General features: G+C 39.1%; 1 protein-coding gene across 1 annotated transcript in view; it reads left to right on the top strand.

Moving 5' to 3' along the window:
* The window catches only part of slc35f1 (solute carrier family 35 member F1), a 151,703-nt gene that overhangs the window by 54,279 nt on the left and 73,925 nt on the right, over positions 1-23,499 (top strand). The window contains exon 2 of the mRNA XM_046836729.1: positions 17,395-17,570. Coding sequence (XP_046692685.1) covers positions 17,395-17,570 — 176 coding nt within the window. The remainder of the gene's footprint in view (positions 1-17,394; positions 17,571-23,499) is intronic.

Genomic DNA, 23,499 nt, shown 5'->3' with positions numbered 1-23,499 from the left:
TCTGCCATATTCCATGAATGTAATAAAGCACAGCATCAAATAGTTTTATGATATGGTCTATATATTCATTTATCCTTAGATCTTTAGTCACCATCGGAGTGATGGTGAATCCAGAGCCTTTCCTGGGACCATTGAGACCACACAAATACATGTATAGACTTTAGACATCTAAATGTAGTTACCATCACTAGTTCACTTGTATGTATGCTTTAGAGAGATGGATCCAAGCCGGAGAACACAAGTCAAGTCAAGTCAAGTCAAGTCAAATCAAGTCAAGAAGCTTTTATTGTCATTTCTACCATATAAAGCTGACGCAGTACGCAGTGAAATGAGACAACGTTCCTCCAGAACCCTGGTGCTACATTTAACAATATAGAGCTACAACTCACAACATAAAGCTACATAATGTGCATCAAGTGCAAACAGTGCAAACAAAAAACAGTGCAGACAGACAACACAAGACAGCGTGGGACAAAGCTACAGCCGAGCAGCCATCTTGGATCAACAGTGAGGTAAAATACTGATTGATAGAGTTCTCTTTAAGTGGAGACACTCTGTGCAGCTAGGGATGGTTCCACATCTACAGCTTAAAGATCCATGAAGTTACTGAGCAACTCAAGAACTTGAGGATGGATTTGGACTGTAATTAATATCAAAAGTCTACTACAATGGCTTAGAACTAGGGTTGCAAAATCATGGGAATTTTCAAGACTTTCCATGGGAATTAATGCGAATAAACTGGGAATTCACAAAATTGCAGATTCGCCTAAAACAGGGAACCTAAATGTAGTGAAATGTAGACGGTGATGTCATTCTCTCTTTTTTTCTATTCAAAAAATCTCGCATGGTACAGCACTTCACTCATAATCAGTGACGGGTCCCTCATGAATGATTCGCTCATTTCAAACGAGTCTTTAATGTGACTCAGAAGAACGAGTCGTCTCGAAGAGCGATTCGTTCATTTTCTACTGGACGCGCATCTGCAAAGCATCGCAAAATCTTTATAGGTTATGTAGAGGAAACGGAATTGAGTAGTTCATCTCATGAGTCTTTTGGTCTGGACGTTCGTTTTTTTTGTCACGTGATTCCCACACAATGCAATAGATCTTTGTATTTTATATGAATCGTGTCATTATATTTACAATATTTATGGATTTACGTAAAAAAAGAACTAACTACATGGACCAAAAGATATTAGAGGTGAAGCTACTCACTCTGTTTATCATCATTTGTTCTTAGCTGCATTGTCATATTTTCATTATTGGAACTATAGTCAAAGTTGTTGTATGTAGACGTGTTGGGGATCTGCTTATTAAAAAGGTAACGTTTTATGGTCATTCTACAGAAACGTCGACTTTTGTTATGGCAAAATGTCTTAAAATGTATTTCCTTTTTTAACATTTAAACTTAAACCACATTATTAGATTACCTTTTGACTTTATGAACGCACATAAATGACAGCTTAATGATTTTTTTTTTTTTCTTTTATATTTATTTAAAGACCGCATGTACAATTACTTATTTCATTGACATTGGTGTTACCTTACTTTTTTTTATATTAAAGGTTTTTATGAAATATTATTTCTTTTTTTTTCAGCACATGTGGTCAGAGTTACAAAAATATAATGATAATGCAACAAACAAGGAAATAGTTTTAATTATCATAATCGGGTTTGTTTAAAGTGTGACTGAAAGATGTTAGTTAATTTGCGGAAACGTATCTGCTATAATGCTATAAATGCTATAAAAATTGCTATAAATGAAAATAAAAAAAAATTAAAAAGTAATGATGCAATCTTTGAAATCTTAACTCTCAAGTGTCTCGGAATTCGATGGATGTAAAATTATTATTGTGACACGTGACACATTTTATTGAATGCGACAGAAAAAAAAAACACCAGTGACACAATAAATCACCAGTGAAATACATAAGACCAAACCTCCTTATTCTTTAAGCATCTCAAATTTAAAACAAAGTACATTTCCTAAACTACAATTGTCTGCTACTACTTTATGTCATGTTATTATACTAGGTTATGACTAAGAGGTGTAAACTTCAAACTGTCCCCATTTTACATTTTTTGGTGCCTTATTTTACTCGATCAACTGCCTCATCATGAGCTCCCAGAACTGCATCAATTTAAAATGAACGCATATTCAGTGCTCTGGAATCAGGCATTTGATCTGGTCACCACTGTACCAGTTAACATCATCACTGCAGGTTGGCCAGAAAAACGTATTCACTTTGTTGCGGTGCATGCATTTGACTTTTACATTGTTTTCCTCCACTTGCATGAATGCAAGGGATCATCATCATCATCATCATCATCATCATCATCATATCGCACAACACACTACTGCCTACTGTCATGCTCTTCGATGACACTGAATCTCCGCAACCGATTCAGCCATACCTGCCCAAAGGAGGATTAACAATAATAAAACAGTTATTATATGTAAAAGAATTAAATGAATAGCCCAGAATTAAGTTTTGAATCTAAAATGGGGTTCACTGGTGACAATTTCCATGAAAAGGGCATTTTTTCAAAATGGCTGCTGCAAGCTATCAAACCACATATTGTCAATCATGGTATATTCACTAAATTAAGTAGTTTAACCATTTGTACATTTTACAATTTCCTTACAATAAAATAGGGCGTACCAGTGACTTCAACTGAAAGCTTCATATCGTCTTCTTTCGGCTTTAGGCCATTAGGGGTCGCCACAGCGGATCATCCGTCTCCATACCCCCCTGTCCTCTACATCTGCCTCTTTCAAACCAACTACCTGATGTCTTCCCTCACCACATCCATGAACCTCCTTCTTGGCCTTCCTCTTTTCTTCCTTTCTGGTGGCTCCATCCTCAGCATTCTCCTACTGATATACCCCATGTCCCTCCTCTGCACATGTCCAAACCATAACTAAAAGCTTCATATGAAATCATGAAATAAATACGAAATTTTCTGACAACTGAAAAGAGACCATGGGCATTTCTTCAAAGATCTTCGGGAAATAGGAAGGAGGAAATACAGTTTCCTATAACCGGTCCTAGTGCTTTTCATTGCACACGAATGCAGGCATTAGGAGGAATATAATAAGAATATGAATAATGGATGCGAACGGCAGCATGCTGATCTAATCGGAGAGAAAGAGCTTAGCGTTTATTCAATATAAGGTTTGGGGGGTGACGCTCTACCTACTGTGTGATTTCAGATGAGAAGGCAGAGGCTAGACGCTGCATTACTGAGTGTTAATCTGGGTGATTATGTGTTGTAGTGGAGGCACGTCAGGCCCAGGTGGTGCTGGTGCCATGGCCGCAGTGGGACTTGGTTTATCACGTCTCCGTCTGTGTGACACCCAGCCAAGATGTTCTCCAAAATATAATCCATGCTTTATGGCTAATGCTTTTTTTTTTTTTTTATCTGTGCAAATGAGAATGGAGTAAGCAGACAAGCTCCGTCGGGACATGACCCACTTCCATGTTTAAACCATTGTTTACCCTGTGTGATTTCCCCTGACCGTGTGCTTGTGCATGCACTGCCAAATGTGGCCGGTGAGGGCACCTGGCAGGGCACCTGGCATCTCCTGGGCACCATATGAAGGGATTTAGAGGAGACAGGCATAGCAGGCTTACTCCTCCACGCAAGGATGAGTTCCCTCATGTTTTGTCTGGCTCATTGCTGCATTTCAGGTACGCAGCCCCTACTAATGTCCATTCCTTCGTATTTCTTTATCACTTGCAGTGATGTGTTCAGGTGTTTGGGACGTGAGAGTAGCGAGCACTTTGGAAAGGCAAAGAGCGAATGCTATATGCTACATGTCCACTAGGGGTGCAAAAGTGCACAATTTTTTTCAGTACAATGCTTTCGAAACGGTACACGTGTACCAAATGTAAACCTTTTTTACGTGCAGGACATAATTACAATCTGAGTTACCTTTAAAAAAGATGGAAAGTTCGTTTAGTCTACGCACTCGCACTTTGAGCACAGTGTCACTGTGTTTTTTTTGTTTGTTTTTTTAATATATTATTAATCAATAGTTTTATGTATATAATAATATATATATATATATTTAAAAAAAATTTCCGATGTTTTGTTTATTATAACTACATATAAAACTCAAATTCAAGGTATTTTATTTATAAAAGTGTACTTAGAAATAATGCCACATATTTAGCCATCTTTAATTAAGACATTTTAAGCTTATAGTAGATGCTTGTTGAGGAGTGCTCCTTTGAACAAATTTACTCATTCTGGGCTGTTTCTTTCTGTTAAAACTCCCCCCCCCAAAAATAAGCATTTGCGTATGAAGGTGAAAAAAATTGTGTAAATCAACATTTGTATTGTTTTAAATGATCATTACAGATGGCAAGTTGACAACCAGGCTTTAAAAATCAATATAAAATTTGTTGAAAAAAAAAAAATACACAGACATTTTGTTCAGTTGTAAAGATAAAAGCATCTAGATTATATAATACATTTAATGTATACACTAATTCAATGATATATGCATAAATTAAATATACAAACATTGAAAACAAGCATTTGAACGTAGTAAAGCCGCAGTAAATCATGTTTAAAAACAGAGAAGTTACAGTTGCAGTGGACAAACACTATAAAGGAGAAACGCAGCACGCTAACAGGCCTGGTTAAAAAAAGAAAAAAATATGCATTGATGTACAAATGCATGAACATTAGCTAAAAACCACATCAGTGACTTAAAATGTGATCATTTACTACTGCTTTTTTGCTGCTTTTAGATTTTGTGTTTGTCCACACTGATCTAATTGATTCATCACGATGTTGCGAGCGAACTGATTGTGCAACCTGATGCTCCGAGTCACGACAGAACAGATCCAGTGCGACTGTCCTGAAGTTACAGTTTACACAATAGCACTTCATGAAACTACACCGTTTTCACATGAGAGGTTCACTGTGGAACTTCAATCCCACACAAGCTGCGCTTTGAATAACTTGGGATATACACTTTTTCCTGCTGCCGGTTGACCTTGTAACACGTTCGCAAGCGGCTGTGTTATATTGCCGCCATGCTAAACCCGTAACCTTAGCAGCACAACTAATCGATGACGGCATTCGTTGACAAAGAATTTCATTATAGATTATTATCGATTTTTGCGATTAGTTGTTGCGGCCCTAATCAATAGAATAAAAAAGTATATTTTATTAATTCGATTTATTATATATTATTATATATATTTTATTTTTATAAAATTATATAAAATTTTATTTTATATATTAACAAACCAAGTTTTAATTTGCACAAATGTTAATAATAATAAGCTATTTTAATAAAAAACAACAAGCAGTTTTATGTTTCTGTTAGATTTTTATCATGCCCAAACAAAAACTTAAATCTTGGAAAGGTCTTTTCTGATCAGGGAAGAATCACACAGCACACAGAATGGTGCAAATGTTCTTCTTCAGTTTATTGCAAATAACAGACAAGTATATATACACACTGGAAAAAAACCTAACCTAAAACTGTTCCTGATTGGGTAAGAAGACATAGTAACCAGAGATGTGAAACGCCCAGACAAAGACTTTCTGTATACCTTATATACTCACATCGTAAAGATCCTAAACAGTTTTGCATTTCTTCCCCCTAACCGTACTGAAATTGAACCGAACAATGACTTAAAACCAGTACGTTTTGAACCGTGAGCTTTGTGTACTGTACTACACCCCTAATGTCCACCTGTCAAAATCTATTAAAATATGGAAGTGACATTTCTACATTAAACCTGTATTTATTTTTCAGCATCTAGTATCTAGAACACTGTGTTATAATGGAAGGAATGTTTGTTATTTAGATAACAGACGTTTCGGCGTCTGGTTGAAAGGTCATGAGGAGCTGCTCTGCTGGGCCCTTGAGCTAAGTCCCTTAAACCTCAACTACACATTTTCTGTATAAATGAATTAACTGTAAGTCGTTCTGGATAAGAGTGTCTGCTAAATGCCATGAAATTTTTATATCTTGCCTGAAGGCTATGAGTTTTTGAGGAAGTGAAGGTAAGTGTAGGTTTATATTGTATATATTTATAAAGATGATATGTCTCAGACATCCATGCATTTCACCCCTAGGCCTCCAGTGGTGTCCTACCTGAGTCAATTGACCTTTTAATACTGTCAATATGACACCACAACTCTAAAAACCATCAATGTTATAGAGAAAAAGAGCACTGCATTACAGACAGGAATCTCATACAGTGAAAATGAATGTCATTACTAAAGCAAACAAACATTTATTCAGTGCATTGCAGTTTTCCTAGGGATTTAAAATGAAGGTTTGATTGTGTGTTTTTGTACAAAATTTATGGGAAAGAAAACACAACAATAAATGATTCATTAGAAAGCATAGCACCTGTTTTGAACTGTTTTGGTCAACCTTTTCTCATGATGTCCAGCTTTACTTGAAAATCAGTCTTTTCTTCTCCACTGTCAGCCATTGTGGAATTAAAAAAACCCAGATATTAAATCCAGAGGAATATAGTTGAGCTTACGCAGTTTGCTACAGATTTGGTTTTGGGAGCTCGGACTAGTGCGCTCTCTGACCACCCAATCAAAGGATGTTAATGTATAAAGGAAAATGTCGACATTACTGTACACCTGCTAGATCAGGGGTCACCAACCTTTTTGAAACTGAGAGCTACTTCTTGGGTACCGATTAATGTGAAGGGCTACCAGTTTGATACACACAATTTTCAGTTGGATCTGAAATATCAAATTTGCTCAATTTACCTTTTAATATATGTTATTATTAATAATTAATGATATTCATCTATGTGAAGACACTGATCATGTTAAAGATTTCTCATAATAATTATTAACAATGATTTAACAAAATAGGAAACAGCTATTTTTATGTGGTCCTTGTCCTGTGGTCCTTGTCCTTGGCACCATGTTGGTGACACCTGTGCTAGATGGTTCTGGTTCGTCAACTCGAAATCTGATTGGTTACTACTTTAATGCATACTCTTCGTAAAAATATATTAAATGCAAGTCTAATAGTGTTTGGGCTCGAAGAGAATGCCTTGGTGGCCCTGACGGCTTGCCACAAATGTTTATTTTATTTTTTTACTTTTCTGCCTTGGTTCCTTTTCTTTTCCAAATGAAGCTGTCTTGGTGATTACAGCTTTAAACAGGAATGAAATTTTCCTTTAATGTGGCCTATACTCAGCCCTCAGCTTGAATCTCTGTAGGTCACCCGGCTGATCCGTATTGATCTGGATTGGAGTAATTTTGAAGTAATACCTTTGTTGTGGTCCTCCAGACCTGACAGGAAATAAAGAGCTTGGAATAGGGGTTGAAAAAAACATTTTTTCCCAATTTCCCAATTTAATCCCAGGAGCCCAAATCAGCAACGTAATTAAGCCTTCCTAATTTACTTTCTCAAAGCAAGAAGGGTGGTCTGAATAGATTACCAGTGGAATGCACTGCTTGAAGAATTGGCCTTAATACATTTGTCCGTGTGGCTTTAGCTGAGATGTGACATTATTAACAAAGCTGGAGGTACACAATTATATACTTTGGATGTGGTACATTTTCCCTTCTCTTAAACTAGGAGACCCAAACCTTTTCCAGCATGACAATGCCCCTGTAACAGCCCCATTAAGAAATGCTTCACATGGTTTGGAATGGAAGCTCTCCTGCTGTACAGTTCTGACCTCAACCCTATTGACTATAACCCTATCTTTGGGATGAATGTGAACGCTGAGTAAACCCCAGGCCTCCTCACCTCATCTACATCAGTACCTGATTTTAACACCCTTGTGGCTGAATGAGAACTAATCTCCACAAACACACTCCAGAATCTAGTGAAAAAATATTAGAAGAGTCAAGGTTATTATAACAGCGAATGAGGACTAGATGTAGAATGTGATGTTCAAAAAGCATTAATCTATTGGCCATATGAACAAACGTTTCTTAATATAGTGAGGGTGTACATTCATACATATTGTTGGTAGATATGTAGGTAGGTAGACAGGTAGATGGATGAATGGATGGGTGGGTCTGTGCCATCCTAGCTTCAGATTTTTTGGAAACTGGTGTGGTGTTCTGCTTTACATTCCCTTCCTGATGTATGTGCGATACTTTTCTGTTCACTTTGTTTCTGTTTTAAAGAGTGATCATTTGAGTTACTCTAACTCAAACCCTTAGAACCATAATACCAGAGATCAGAATTTTCGCAGGTGTCCCTAAATAGTGTACAGTTCATGTCTAGATTATAGGTACAGTATATATCTGTAATGACAATAGTACATCCATCTTATCCAAATAAGCAGAAGGAAGCTATCAAGTATCCACTGTCTAATTTCTTTTACACACTCCTCAACACTGTTAAGCTTATCTCTCTCATCTGGCTTTGCTGAAACTTACAACTGTTTATTAGCAGCATAGCAATCTAAGCTAATACCATGTTTATGTACAATTTTACCCAGAGGCAGTATATATAAAGAGAAAAGCAGTGGGCCTAAGACAGATCCTTGTGGAACACCAAATTGACAATGATCAGTCAAAAAGAATCTGAGCCAATTGAGAGCTGTTCCCTTTATTCCAACAACATTCTCTAGTCTAGTAAGAAGGATATTATGATCAGTTGTATCAAAAGCTGCACTTAGATTGAGCAAAACAAGTAAGGAGACAAAACCCTACTCAGAAGCCAATAACAGGTCATTTACAACCTTAACCAGCGCTGTCTCTGTGCTGTGATAAGGTCTAAATACTTACTAATATAGTACATTTTGAAAATGTTATTCAAGTCAAGTCAAGAAGCTTTTATTGTCATTTCAACCATATTTAGCTGAAGCATTACACAGTGAACTGAACGTTTCTCCTGAACCCTGGTGCTACATACAACAACAATCAGAGAAAACAGAAAACACAGGGCTAAGGACTAGTAAGTGTCCTCGCCACATAAAGTGCATCTGGCAAATATTTAAAGAATAACCACACTTTTGTTGACAGGATCTGCTCCAAGCTGTTGTTTGATTGACATAGTGAATATGTATGCATAGTTAGAGATGAAAAAAACGGCATGCATGAAAGTTTCTCAATAATATATGACATTTGTTAGAGGTTTTCTCCCAATCATTTTCTTTTTCTTTACGGAAAAAAATAGGACTTTACACAAGCTGTAATCCAAATTCATTCAAACATTTATCCAGGTAGGACCCCCCCTGGCATCATGGCACAGGCAGAGAAAAGCGAAAATGCGTACATATTTCATTTTAACCGTAATTGCTTCGGCTAAAAGCAAATTGGTTTTCATCTAAATGCAAATGTTTTCACCTCTCTGCTCATGTACAATAACATCGTGCAGGCAGGGTTTAGACCCTTTCCTGGATGTGTAGAAAGGCATCAGATATGTACGCTGCTTCAATATTTAATCTGACCAAAGAGCACTGCTGGGAAAAAAGAGCACCCCATTGCCTGTAAATACTAAAACACTAAATACTTTATTTACACTTTAATGTCAGACTGTGAACTGAAATGGCCTGTCCTAACAATTGTGATATCATGATGCGAGGGGTAGTTGACGTGAAGATGACGTTAGGATGATGACTTACCAAAATAGCCATTAAAATGTATGAAAATGTCACATGATGGCTGTATGAAAGATTTTTGCACACAATAAATTCATACATACGACAGATTGACTCCTCAAAAACGTTACTTGATCTCAGAGAGCTAGTTATATTGATTTTAGAAAAACCTTTTTTAAATCTTTGCTAACTTTGAATTTACCATAAAGTGAGCTTGTTAGGTTTTGAAGATAAAATTATTTATGTTTTTTTTGTGATGGTTTATATTGCTTTTTTTCAACAGGGATGTACTCCACATTTAAAACAGACAGGGCAGTTAAGTTAACTATAATTCAAGCAAAGGCTACTTTTTATCTAATTTAAACTGGCTAGGTCTGTTTCAGATAGCTATGACATTTTCATTGTTCTGTGAAAACATTAAATTATATATAGGTTAAAAAAGAAACAGTTTTTTTTTTTTTATGTCATTAGGATCATTTTATCCAGAGCAACTTACAGTTATCTTAGTTATACAGCTAAACAATTAATTGATAAGGGCCTTGCTCAAGGGCCCAGCAGTGGCAGCGATCAGAAGTCCAACATTTTATCCAGTGAGCTAAAACTTCACAAAACAACCAAAAACAACCCCTTAATCTATTTTATTCTATAATACTACTGTTTATTGTCCATTGTGGGACTGAAGACTGAACTGAATTGAATTGATCTATTTCCCATTCATTCTCTATAATCTTGCTATACCATAACGGATTAAAATAATAAATATGAATGTTAGCTTTCAAGTAAAACTATATATTTGAATGTACAATTATGTTTTATTTTAGGATTACTGATTTATTGTAGACTTAATACCATAAAAGTATCATTGAATGTCAAACGCTTTAGGAACGCCTCGCGTTGTCCATGCTCGGAATCACGTGTGAAATCCGGCAAACGGCTAAGTCCCACACAGGCACTCTGGGTCGTATCTCGGGCCTCAGTCACAAGAGGATGTTTCCCCAGCAACTGCCCCGCAGGTGGGGTACAATAAGTCGTGATAGCGGACACGTAAACCTTCAGGGTGGATGGAGCAAACCCTGTGGCAAACTGCTCCTGCAAAAACTCTAGAACTAAACCAACTGGGCAGTTGACTGGGTTTAACTGTTGGTGTTCACACCACGTGGTGAACAGATGCAATGTAGCGGCATATGATCTCCTCGTGGAGGGAGCTCTGGAATGAAGTATGGTCTCCACTACCTCAGTAGAGAGACCGGGAAAACCCTTTGTCTCTGAGCCACCACTGGAGGGGGCCAAGTGGAATCACGTTGGACAGTACAGCTTTACAGTAAGTGACTGGCCTTCTCTTACTCTTCTGACTGCCGTGAGGATAGCTTCAATCCAGGCAGAAGACAATTGGGCCCGCAATATGGTCGAGTCCCACACTACGCCCAAGGTTGTGATTCTCTGTACTGGAGAAGGCACACTCTTCCTTGCATTTAGTCTTAACCCCAGCTCTTTCATACAGACGAGAATGACATCTCGATGCTAATATCAACCAGTCATCGATATAGTTTAGAATGCGGATGCCCTAAAGCCGTAGCGGGGCTAGAGCTGCATTCATGCACTTTGTTAAGGTGTGGGGTGAGAGTGCTAGGCCGAATGGGAGGACCCAGTATTGGTAAGCTTCACACCCCAAAAGCAATCCTCAGGACCCTCCTGTGAGCGGGAAGGATGGCTATGTGGAAATAGATCCTAGATCCCTAGATCTATTGTGACAAACCAGTCCGACGACTTGATCTGAGACACGACCTGCTCAAACACTCTCGACCCGGCAGGAGAGGCCAGAGAGGACTCTTCCATTTCTGTGCCTTCTGCTAGATCTGCAAGCCCCACGACTTCCAGCGGCGCTTTGCCTCGGCAAAAGTGGGACCGAGCCGCGAGGGAGAGGGCTCTCCACGGAGAGCGCTCTCCGGGAGCGCATAGCCACACGGCTAAAAATGCTAACAGTTGACTTCCTTGAGGGCCGACTAAGCATGCTCCTAAGCTAAGCAAACAGCACATCGGCTGTGTGATCGGCCGAATGAAGCTGGGGCAAGAAGGAACACACAGTCGGAATTCGGCTTGCATTTAAAGCTTATGCCTGCACAGATTCACACACAAAGCACTTACCTGAACAAACAGAAGCTCATGTCGCTACCATCGCTTACCCATTTTGTAACTTCCTGGTTTTTGCTACGTCGCCCGCTGATGACGTCACGACTTGCCTATTGGTTGATTACGAGCGTAGACAATGCGAGGCGTTCCAAAAGCATTTTGACGCAGCTTGAGTTCCTGAAAGGGAACTATATTAACCATTCAGCATTGATGGAGCCTTTCCAATTGTGCAAGCTGCCCATTTGACACACAGCTGCAGTCCCATAAGATCAGAGATGCAGCTTTTTGAGCTGAGTGCTGATAACAAGCCAGATGGTCCTTTTCCTCTTTAGCCTGGAGGATGTGGCTTCCATGGTTTAGAAAAACAGAACAATCTTCCATTTTACCTCAGTACATTTTAAATAATCTTTGGCCCAGAGAGAATTCTAAATCTACATTTGTGAATGACATGGCAAAAAGATATTGTCTCAGTGAGTTTTTACTTTGCTATTGCCACCTATGGCTTGCTGATTAGAGATAAACATATGGGGATCAATTTAGGAATTTCAAATGTATACTCTTAATCTGTGTATTTCTGCAAAGCTGTGTTTCTTGTTAATAAACACCATACAAATAACATTATATTTAAACTTATATAAACAGTATGTAAAATATTTTCTCTGGCAAACTCTTCTTTATGCTGATGTCAACATCATAATCATATCCCATTATGTTACACAGAACCATATCTTTATAAATAACAGTATACCATCACACCCTTATTGACATCGAAGGCATTCTTTTCTGCTTTTTATTGCAATTCCCAGTCCTGAAGTAAAAACTGTAAAGCAGCCAGTGATTGTAGTGGACAGAGAGACAGACAGACAGAAAACAAGAGATTCATATTTAAGTGTTTTTCCAGAACAACATAAATAGTATCTGATGTAAGACTGTGTTTTTCTCCTATCTGATCCATCAATGTCATCTCTAACTCCACACATCTCTTGCATTTCTATTACAAACAAAGGCTTCTGCTGTAAACTTTCACTCTTCCGTTAAACAAGATTTTGTCTATTTTTCCTTTCTTTTTTAATATTCCCACACTTTTGTTTAATTCTGCTTTATAGGTGTTTAATTAAATTAAGGTCATTATTCCTGCTGCTTTTTTGTCTTTTTCTTTTTTGCATACACATGGCAACACTGTCAGCAATGTCCTGTACTTGCATGTGCCTGTGAGCAAATAACAAATACACCTTTTCAGAGTAGTAGTGGCTGTTACGCTGTAGGATATCTGCTCCATCAGATTAATCCCGTTATCACCTGATTTCCCAGCGCTCAATTACAACCAACAGGCCTTATTTATCTTGAATAGTGAGCAAAATTCACACATTGGATTTTTTTATTTGATTATCAAATGCAAGGAAATAAATTCAACCCTAACCTAACCCACAAACCCTGGATCCAAACTCCAATGACTACAGTTATATACAGAGAAAACTGAACATATACAAAATAACTGTGTGAGTGCAGTTATTTCTCTTTGATTGGAGGCCACATTGTGCAGCTGGGGATGGATTTACGGAGCAACACGGAAGCTTTAAGGATGGATTTGGACTTTAGTTAACGTCAACAGTCTACTGCAATGGCTCAGGACCACAAGTCTGTATTTAATCTCCTATCACTGCACACCCTTAACAATGTTGATACTGTATTGAATGGACATTCGGTGCCACCCATATGAGGACGGGTTCCCTTTTAAATCTGGTTCTTCTCAAGGTTCTTTCATTATACCTTTCAAGGGGGTTTTCCTTGCTACAGTCGCCACTGGCTCACTCATTAGCGACAAACATACAAAAGGAACAAACTTATACATTCTTTTATTACCATTTTAACTGTGTCAAGCTGCTTTAAAACAATGTCCATTATTGAAAGTGCTATACAAATAAAAATTCATTGAATTGAACATGATTACCGGTGAAAACAACAATGTCCTAGCAGTGTAGTATTAGTTTAACAAAAAGTGATGGTTGCTGGGAAAAAGCTGGACCTGATTGTCCAGGATAAAAGAAGGCTGAACAGTTTGTGAATGGAATGTGAGAATTCCCTGGTGATCTTGACAGACTGTGTAATCAATCAATGAACTTAACTTGATTAATTGTGGTCATTCACAATGGTGGTAGCTTTGCAGCATGTGGCTCAGCTGTCTTCATTATGCACTGCAGAGTTTGTAGTAAGCAGTGGCACTGGCTGGTGTTCATGGACCAGGTGAGCTTCTCTGCCAGTACTGCCAGTACTTTTACGGCTCTTGACGATCTCTATGTTCAGAAAAGAGTGGTCAGTCTGTGCATTAGCATAAACTAAGATGATCTCATGACAGTGTGTTTTGTGTTTTCATTAAATCCATTTCCATTATATATGAGTTTATGTGTTCTGGTGCCCAGGAAAAGGGGTCTGGAGTGGCTTGAACGAGAGAATTATTGGGGCGTTACACTGACAGTATATTACATATTACACTTTATACTTAATGCGAATTAAATCAATATATAGTAGTTGCTTTTTGCAAATTAGTGTGTTAGTGTTTTTAGTGGAATTGTAATGGAATCTTAAATTTACTGGATGACCGGATTCTGGATAAAAAGTAAAAGTTCTTCTTCTGGTTGCAGGGAAACATATTTGAGTTCGGAAAGTTTTCAGAAGTACATATGTAGTGTGAAATGTCAAGATTTCACCATGTGAAGACGTTTCTCAGGCCAGCACACAATTTCTGTGGCAGTGTTTGAACTGTCAAGTGTCAGGTAGGTGTCTGGTAATTGCAGCTGCACCGGATGGATGCCTGAGGCAGGGACTGACATAACCTTCATCTTTTTTTCCACCTGCTGCGTGGAATTTGCCATCTTTTTTTTTATGTGCCTGAGAACATAATCACTTTGGCACCTGCTTCCGTGTGATTAGCATTGGTACACAAAGCTGTTTAGCATTCAGTGTAAGGGAGATGTTTCTTTGATTGTCTTCCTGCTTAAAATCAGCTTTCCTGTGAATGATTTTAGGTATATATAGTAGATATTTATATTGTTTGCCTATTTACAATTGATTTTATACTTGATATTTTTAGTGCTGCCTCGAGCAGTGAGTGTATTAACTTCATATGTACATATCTTAGTGCAAATTTTAATTGAGAAGAATTGCATATTCTAGTTTTTTCATTGGTCTGTTCATTTAACTAGCTGCTATTTCTTATACTTACCCTTGTTGTGAAAAACAATCTGGAAACCAGGCCTGTTTTGGTGAAATAAATATTATTACATGTGCCTTTGGCAGTACAGGTTATCCAGGTCAAGCTCAGCTGGATCCCTATCACAAAGTCTAGCTTTTCCAGTTTACCTCGGCGAGCTTTGCTATTTCTGGATGTGTCACCAGATTGGAGGGAGCTGTGGAGACACACCAGCTGTACTGCTCACACTTTATCAAATTGGACGATACAGAAAAAAAGAGCAGCAGCTGTCAGGCCTGATCCTGAATCATTACAATGGCTCTATAGGAAAGAGTCAGTCTTTAGGGACCTACCACTAATAGTACTATAATTGTTACTTGTATTACAAACACTGCTATTACTAATATTACCACTAATACTGCTAATTATATTACAACCTCAATTCTACAAAAGTTGAGTTTTTTTAATCTAATGAACTAAAAGTAAAAAAAAAAAATAGAGAACAGAAAAATGCGGAAATGCAATAAAAAAAACAACATAATTTAGAATTTGATGGCTGTAACATATCTAAAAACATAAGTTTTTTACATTTCCCTGTTTAACAGGTCAATGTTAATTACTGTAGCATCTACACTTCTTTTACTAACAGACCGTATATGGGAATCTATATCTGGGAACTGAGGAGACCAGTTGCTTGAGTTCTGGGAGAGGAATATAGTCCCATTTGTGTCTAAAACAAGATTCTACCTGCTCAACATTTCTGTGTTTTCTTTGTCGTATTTTGCATTTCATGATGTGGCAAATGATTTCAATTAGTAAAAGACTTTTCTACATTTCCAAAAAAAAATTGTAATAGATGTATGTGATTTAACATTGTCTTGCTAAGATATGTTTTCCCTGAGAAAAGATGTCTGGATAGAGGCACTTGTTGCTATGAAAGCTGTATATACCTTTCAGCATTAATAAGTTGCTAATTACATAGTCAATAATGCACCCCTATGCCATCAGAAATGCGACTTTTGAACTGAGCGCTGACGACAAGCTGGACGATCCCTTTCCTTTTTAGTCTGAAGTCATTTTCATTTTTGATGTTTGACCACAAAACCATTTCAAATATCTCAAATAAGTTTTGAGCCAGAAAAGACAGAGGTGTTTCTGGATAATGTTCACATATGGCTTATTCTTTGTATGATAGAGTTTTAACCTGCGTTCATGGATGACATGGTGAACTGTGTTCACAGACAATGATTTCAGGTGGGGTTTTTAAGGTGGTGCTCATCAAATATAGATTGTTGCCCTTGTCCCATGTGCATCTTTGCAATTTCTTCACAATGTCATATTGAGGAGCATTCTGAAATTGTTCAAATTGACAGTTTTTTGGAAATTGGTAAACCTCTGCCCATCTTTATTTTTAGAGACTTTACCTGTCTAAGATAATAATTTTCACCCAATCATCTGAACTGTTGCCAATGAACCTAATTAGTTGCCTGTTTCTTCTTAGTAACATTTACTTTTCTAGACTTTTGTTGCTCCCATACCAACTTTTAGATGGGTTATGGCCATCAAATTCAAAATGACCTATCTTAAAATAGGTCTAAAAATTATAAAAAATTTCCTCTCAGTTCACATATGTGTTATGTTTTCTCTGTTCTATTATGAAGGAAATATGTGTTTTTTTAAGATTTACTAATTATTCCATGTTGTATGTACGTAAGTACTAATACAATGCTAATACTACAACTGTTAGCACTACTACAGTACTCATAAGTGCATGGGTAGTTAGGTGTTATCTTTTAATTTGAATAACATTAAAATAATGTGTGTATGTGTGTGGACGTTTCTCTGAACTTGGAGAGAGTTAACAGAGCAGTGGTGTCTGCTTTAGTATGCAACGTGAGTGTGAGTGTTTGTGTGTATGTGTGTATGTGCAAAGCATCACATGCTTTAGTATTCATCGTGTGCTTGTTTGGGACAAGGCGCTCGATTCCCCTGTGTTTCCTTGCCTGACAGTCCTTCAGTCTTTAACTTGCCTTCCTTCTCATCCGTTTTACACACTCACTCACCTGTGCATGCTCTCTCTCTCACACACACACACACACACACACACACACACACACACACATCTAGGGGGTCATCAGTCAGTCTTTACTGCAGCTGCACTGACAGAGACATAAGAAGTTCTGTGGTCACCTGCTGATGGAATAGAAAAAAACTCTATTCTTTATTCTTCCCATACAAATCATGGTACCTGCCATTTAATTAATCACATCTGTTGTTTTCCACACATTACTGTATGCTACTCACCTTCTTTATCACTATCACTGTCAGATTTTTGTCAAATCTAGATAGATAGATAGATAGATAGATAGATAGATAGATAGATAGATAGATAGATAGATAGATAGATAGATAGATAGATAGTATTAATACTAATTGCTAATGTACCTAAACACTGAGTTTTGCTGTGCTGTGTACAATAATGACCGTGTTGTGTGTATGTTCCTATCCACAGAGAGCTCCTCCTCACACTGGCACTTGGTCAGGTCTTGTCTCTGCTCATCTGCGGGATCGGACTGACCAGCAAGTACCTGGCCACTGATTATCATGCCAACACACCCGTGTTCCAGTGCTTTCTCAATTACATCCTGCTGTTCCTGGTTTACACCACCACACTCGCAGTCAGGCAGGGTAAGTCAGATTGCAAGGACACTAACAAATCAAATGATTCATGATGTCGGAATTAAGATGCTGTGGCAGGATCTGGAGAAAGCATAAATAGCTTAAAAAAAAAAAAGCTTAAATTGCATTTAAACATCAATGAATTGAAGCAATGTAGTGGATCAAAATGTCTCCACAACTATGTGATAAAATGATAGACTCCTACAGAAAATGTTTACATAAGGTTTTTGTTGCTAAAGTTGGTTCAACATTTTACTGAGTTAATTTCAATTCATTTTTATTTGTATAGTGCTTTTAACAATGAAGATTGTCTCAAAGCAGCTTTACACAGATAATGTGGTGATCAAAAGTGAATATGTTCTTAAAAAGTAAGTTTGTCCCTGATGAGAGAGCCGGTGGCGACTGTGGCAAGGAAAAACTCCCCGAGATGGCATAAGGAAGAAACCTTGAGAGGAACCAGACTCAAGAAGAAACCCATCCTCATCTTGGTTGCACCGAATGTCCATTTGTAGCAGATATACGATGTTGCGGGGTGCAGTGATGATGATCAGAAGCGAAAAGTAGTCCTGAGGCAGTGTAGGAGACTGTTGACATTAACTACAGTCAATCCATCCTCAAAGCGCCCGTTTCATGGAACCACCCAAGGCGCTGATGAGAAACCGTCCCAAGCTGCACAGAGTGGCCTCCAGGTCTAAGAGAACACTATACAGAAGCAGGCCTGGACAAAGTGGGAAGATCCACGGAGGGGAGAGGAGCAGGAACAGTGGTCACTGGAGCCTCAGGAGCATGTTTATCTCGACTGAGAGAGATAGAGAGAGAGAGAGAGAGAGAGAAGAGGGGTGACAGGAAGAGAAGGATATGGATTATTTGAACACTCAACTTGAACACTGAGACTGTGTCTGAGTCCCAAACACTGATTTAAAGGTTGTTCCATAACTGTGGGGTTTATAAGAGAAAGATCTGCCCCCTGCTGTAGTCTTCATTATTTGAGGAACCAACAGATAGCCTGCACCTTTTGATCTAAGTAGGCGTGGAGGATCATACTGGTACAGAAGTTCACTCAGATACTGCGGTGCGAGACCGTTAAGTGCTTTATACGTCAGTAGTAGTATTTTATAATCAATGCGAGATTTGATTGGGAGCCAGTGTAGACTGATTAAAACAGGAGTGATGTGGTCATATTTCCTAGATCTAGTGGGGATGTAATCTAGTTATATATTTTAGCTTATCTGATTTCTGAATGTTGTGTTATTTGTATTTTTTTTATTTTATATTTTGGTTTCTGAATGTTGGGCTATTTTTTATTTTATTTTATATTCTTTTTGTTTTTTTTGTTGGGTTGTTTGGTTGTTTCTAGAAGTTAGGACCAAACTATAGGTATTAAGCCCTTAGCAAAAAATACACTCACCGGCAATTTTATTAGGTACACCTGTCCAACTGCTCGTTAACGCAAATTTCTAATCAGCCAATGACATGGCAGCAACTCAATGCATTTAGGCATGTAGACATGGTCAAGTTGATCTGCTGCAGTTTAAACCGAGCGTCAGAATGGGGAAGAAAGGTGGTTTAAGTGACTTTGAACGTGGCATGGTTGTTACTGCCAGACGAGCTGGTCTGAGTATTTCAGAAACTGCTGATCTACTGGGATTTTCACGCACAACCATCTCTAGGGTTTACAGAGAATGGTCCGAAAAAGAGAAAATATCCAGTGAGCGGCAGTTCTGTGGGGGCGCAAATGCCTTGTTGATGCCAGAGGTCAGAGGAAAATGGCCAGACTGGTTCGAGCTGACAGAAAGGCAACAGTAACTCAAATAACCACTCGTTACAACCGAGGTATGCAGAAGAACGTCTCTGAACGCACAACACGTCGAACCTTGAGGCGGATGGGCTACAGCAGCAGAAGACCACACCGGGTGCCACTCCTGACTGCTTAGAACAGGAAACTGAGACTACAATTCGCACAGGCTCACCAAAATTGGACAATAGAAGATTGGAAAAACGTTGCCTGGTCTGATGAGTCTCGATTTCTGCTGTGACATTCGGATGGTAGGGTCAGAATTTGGCGTCAACAACATGAAAGCATGGATCTATCCTGCCTTGTATCAACGGTTCAGGCTGGTGGTGGTGGTGTAATGGTGTGGGGGATATTTTCTTGGCACACTTTGGGCCCATTAGTACCAATTAAGCATCGTGTCAACGCCACAGCCTACCTGAGTATTGTTGCTGACCATGTCCATCGCTTTACCATTTCTGATGACTACTTTCAGCAGGATAACGCGTCATGTCATAAAGCGTAAATCATCTCAGACTGGTTTCTTGAACATGACAATGAGTTCACTGTACTCAAATGGCCTCCACAGTCACCAGATCTCAATCTTATAGAGCACCTTTGGTGAGGCCGGTGAGTGTATACTATTGAGTATTTTTGGTGTTTTGTATCTGTGCTTAATTTGTGCTTGTTCACTGTATTATAATTATTTTTTTTTTAATGTCAAAAATTGTAATTTAAAACCTATTCAGCAAGTGTTGGCAACAAATGTCAAGTAAAGTTGCTATTGGTAGGGACTGTAAATTTGTAATAGTTTTTGTATAAAGAAAAGGACCTCTGTTAGACCTTCCAGAGAACCAAAATGACAGTTCCACCCACTAATCTTCTAATAATCTTAAAAAAAAAAAATCATGTAATCCAGTGGATCATGTTTAATTCTTCATAAATTTCAAATGGAAGTCCACTGGTAGTGGATATTTATCTCCAGTTCCACACTAGTTTTCACTGACTCTTTGGGGAAAACATGAAATTGGTGTAGTGAATACTGTAAAATGGGGGACATTTTGATTGAAGTGGGTTTTGGTAAGGGAGCAGTTCCTTGCTCGGAAATGAGTATCTTTTATCCTCATTACTGTTTCTTGTGGCCTTTCCTCCAATCCTCCAATGATTCTCTGATGGCTCCCTCAGTGCTCATAAACAGTAAGCACCAAGCAGAGAAAGAATCAAGGACAGGCCATTGTGAAGAGCAGACTTACTGAACAGAGAGTGGGTCATAATTTTTCCATAAATCAAAAGGAAATTGTCCCTATATGTGACAAAAGTATGTTATAATCAGAACCCATAGTACACAATGTAGTTAGAATGTAAATATCTGTTGTCAATCTAGTCTGTATTTTTACATTATGTATAAAGTAGAATAATCAGTTTGTTCTGGACCTGTAAAACACAGTAATATCCAATAAATACACTAGACAGGGTGTCCCACAATACACAGTGACTTATATATACATTTACATTTATGGCATTTAGCAATCACCCTTACCCAGAGTGAATGGTTTCTAAAATGGCATGCAGTGCCCCAAAATGGTACTTTTTGCGTCTTTAACGTGACTTTTCCAAGTACATGGACACCAGAGACAACTGTGTACAACCACCAGACGCTGTTATGGTACAGGAATCATGCAACAACAAATCTGCATGATGATGTATTTAATAACCTTTTCCGACCTCTTCATGACTCTTTGCTCTTCCCTTAAGCCTGCTCGCAACCTTGGGGTAACTATGGACAATAAAGTGTCCTTCTCCTCACATGTTGCTAATGTGGCTTGTTCTTGTCAATTTCTTCTCTACCGCTTCCGAAGGATTCAACCATTTCTGTCCACACAGGCTGCCCAGGTGCTTGTTCAGTCTCTTGTCATTTTGAGACTGGACTACTGCAACTCTCTGCTGACAGGTCTGCAGAGAGTACTTTACTTTTCTCGTGTACTTTACTTTTAAACTTCTGCTCTCTGGACAATAAATTGTACTACATTAGATTTTAGAGAACCACGCGGCAAGAGTTTAGAGACTGCTAAGGCTCAGTGACAGAGTTCCGGGCGCAGCTATCCAGCTAGAAGGGCTAGCCGCATTTTGTGCCAACAGAAATGCGGCTCTGTGCGGTAAGACTCAAAGTGGCGGCGTGTGTGTTTATATCAACACGGAATGGTGCAAGAACTCTGGGCCTGCCTCCAGCTATTGCTCATCGCTACTGGAGTTCATGACAGTAGGATGCAGGCCATTTGATTTATTTTGGAAATTTACCACTGCCTTCATTGTCGGAGTGTACATTCCCCCCAGCGCTAAAGAGGCACTGTGTTAATGCTAAAGAGGCACTATGTGAACTCTATGGGGTTATTAAAGACCTGCAGAATGTTCACCCTTATGGATTGTTTATTATCGCCGAAGATTTAAACCATGAGAATCTCAGGACTGTGCTCCCTAAACTTCATCAGCATGTGGACTTCGCAACAAGAGGAGCAAACAAGCTGGATCTTTTTTACACAAACATACCTGGCGCATATGATGCGGAGCCCCGCCCCCACCTTGGCAATCTTTGTTATGCTAATTCCAGCATACAGACCACTTGTCAGATGCTCGAAACCGGTTCTGAAACAGGTGAAAACCTGGCCAGCCACCTCTTCTCCACCTCTTCTCTTCAGGACTGCTTTGAGTGCACTGACTGGGACATGTTTAGGGAGGCTACAACCATCGGAGTTTCCATCAACTTGGAGGAGTACACATCATCACTGACCAGCTACATTAGCAAGTGTGTTGATGAAGTGACCATCTCCAAGACCATCAGTACACTCTACAACCAGAAGCCATGGATGATCGCAAAAGTGAACCTAATCGAAATCTGAAAACTCTGCCTTCAGAGCAGGGGACAAGATGGCCTTAAGAACAGCAAGGGCAAAACTATCCTATGCCATCCTATGAGGTAAAGCGCGCACATGCCAAGAGAATCCACAGTCACTTCCGGGACAGCGGAGACACCAGACACATGTGGAAGGGCATCCAGGTGATCACAAACCATAAGACAACTTCACCCGCTGGTGACCATTATGCCTCCCTCCCAGATGCGCTGAACGACTTCTACACCCGGTTTTAGGTGCGGCAAAGAAGACCACCCCTCATCCCAGTGGCCAGGTGCTCTGTCTATCCATGGCTGAAATTAGTAAATCTCTATGAAGAGTTAACCACGGAAGTCTGCTAGACCAGACAACATTCTTGGCAGAGTGCTCAGGGATTGTGCAGAACAGTTAGTGGATGTCTTAACCGACATCTTCAACATCTCCCTGAGCTGCCTCAATGACTACCGTCCCGTCACACTCACACCCATCGAAATAAAGTGCTTTGAGAGGCTCGTCATGAGGCACATCAAGACCCAGCTTCCAACCTCACTGGACCCCATTCAGTTTGCATATAATCCAAAACGTTCCACAGATGATACCAACTCCACAACCCTCCATCTGGCCCTCACCCACCTGGACAATAAGGACACATAATTATGAATGCTGTTCTTAGACTTCAGTTCAGCATTCAATACAATCAACCCCTTAGCACCTCATTGAGAAGCTGAGCCTACTGGGCCTGAACACTTCCTTTGCAATTGGATCCTGGACTTCATGACTGGGAGACCTGAGTCATTCTGTTTCGGAAACACCATATCCAGCACCACCACACTGAGCACTGGTTCCCCCTCAGGGCTGTGTGCTCAGCCCACTGCTGTTTACTCTGCTCAGCTTTGACGGTGTAGCAATGCACAGCTTGAATCACATCATCAAGTTCGCAGATAACATGACCATAGTGGGTCTCATCAGAAAGAACGACGAGTCAGTCTACAGAAAGGAGGTAAAACAGTTAACAGCCTGGTGTAGTGCCAACAACCTGTGTCTGAACTTTGAAAAAAAAACAACAACAAAGAGATGGTTGTTGACTTCAGGAGAACAAACACATTGTGTTGATGTTTACACGATGCACTTTATGTGGCAAAGACACTCACTTCAGTTCTTACAGTTCAGTGTTCTGTTATGCAGCCTTATGTTGTGTGATGTAGCTCTATGTTGTTTAATGTAGCACCAGGGATCTGCAGGAACGTTGTCTCATTTCACTGCGTACTACATCAGCTAT

Source organism: Silurus meridionalis, chromosome 23 (assembly GCF_014805685.1).
Source record: "Silurus meridionalis isolate SWU-2019-XX chromosome 23, ASM1480568v1, whole genome shotgun sequence".
NCBI classification, from domain to species: domain Eukaryota; kingdom Metazoa; phylum Chordata; class Actinopteri; order Siluriformes; family Siluridae; genus Silurus; species Silurus meridionalis.
This window is presented reverse-complemented; position numbering and strand designations above follow the sequence as displayed.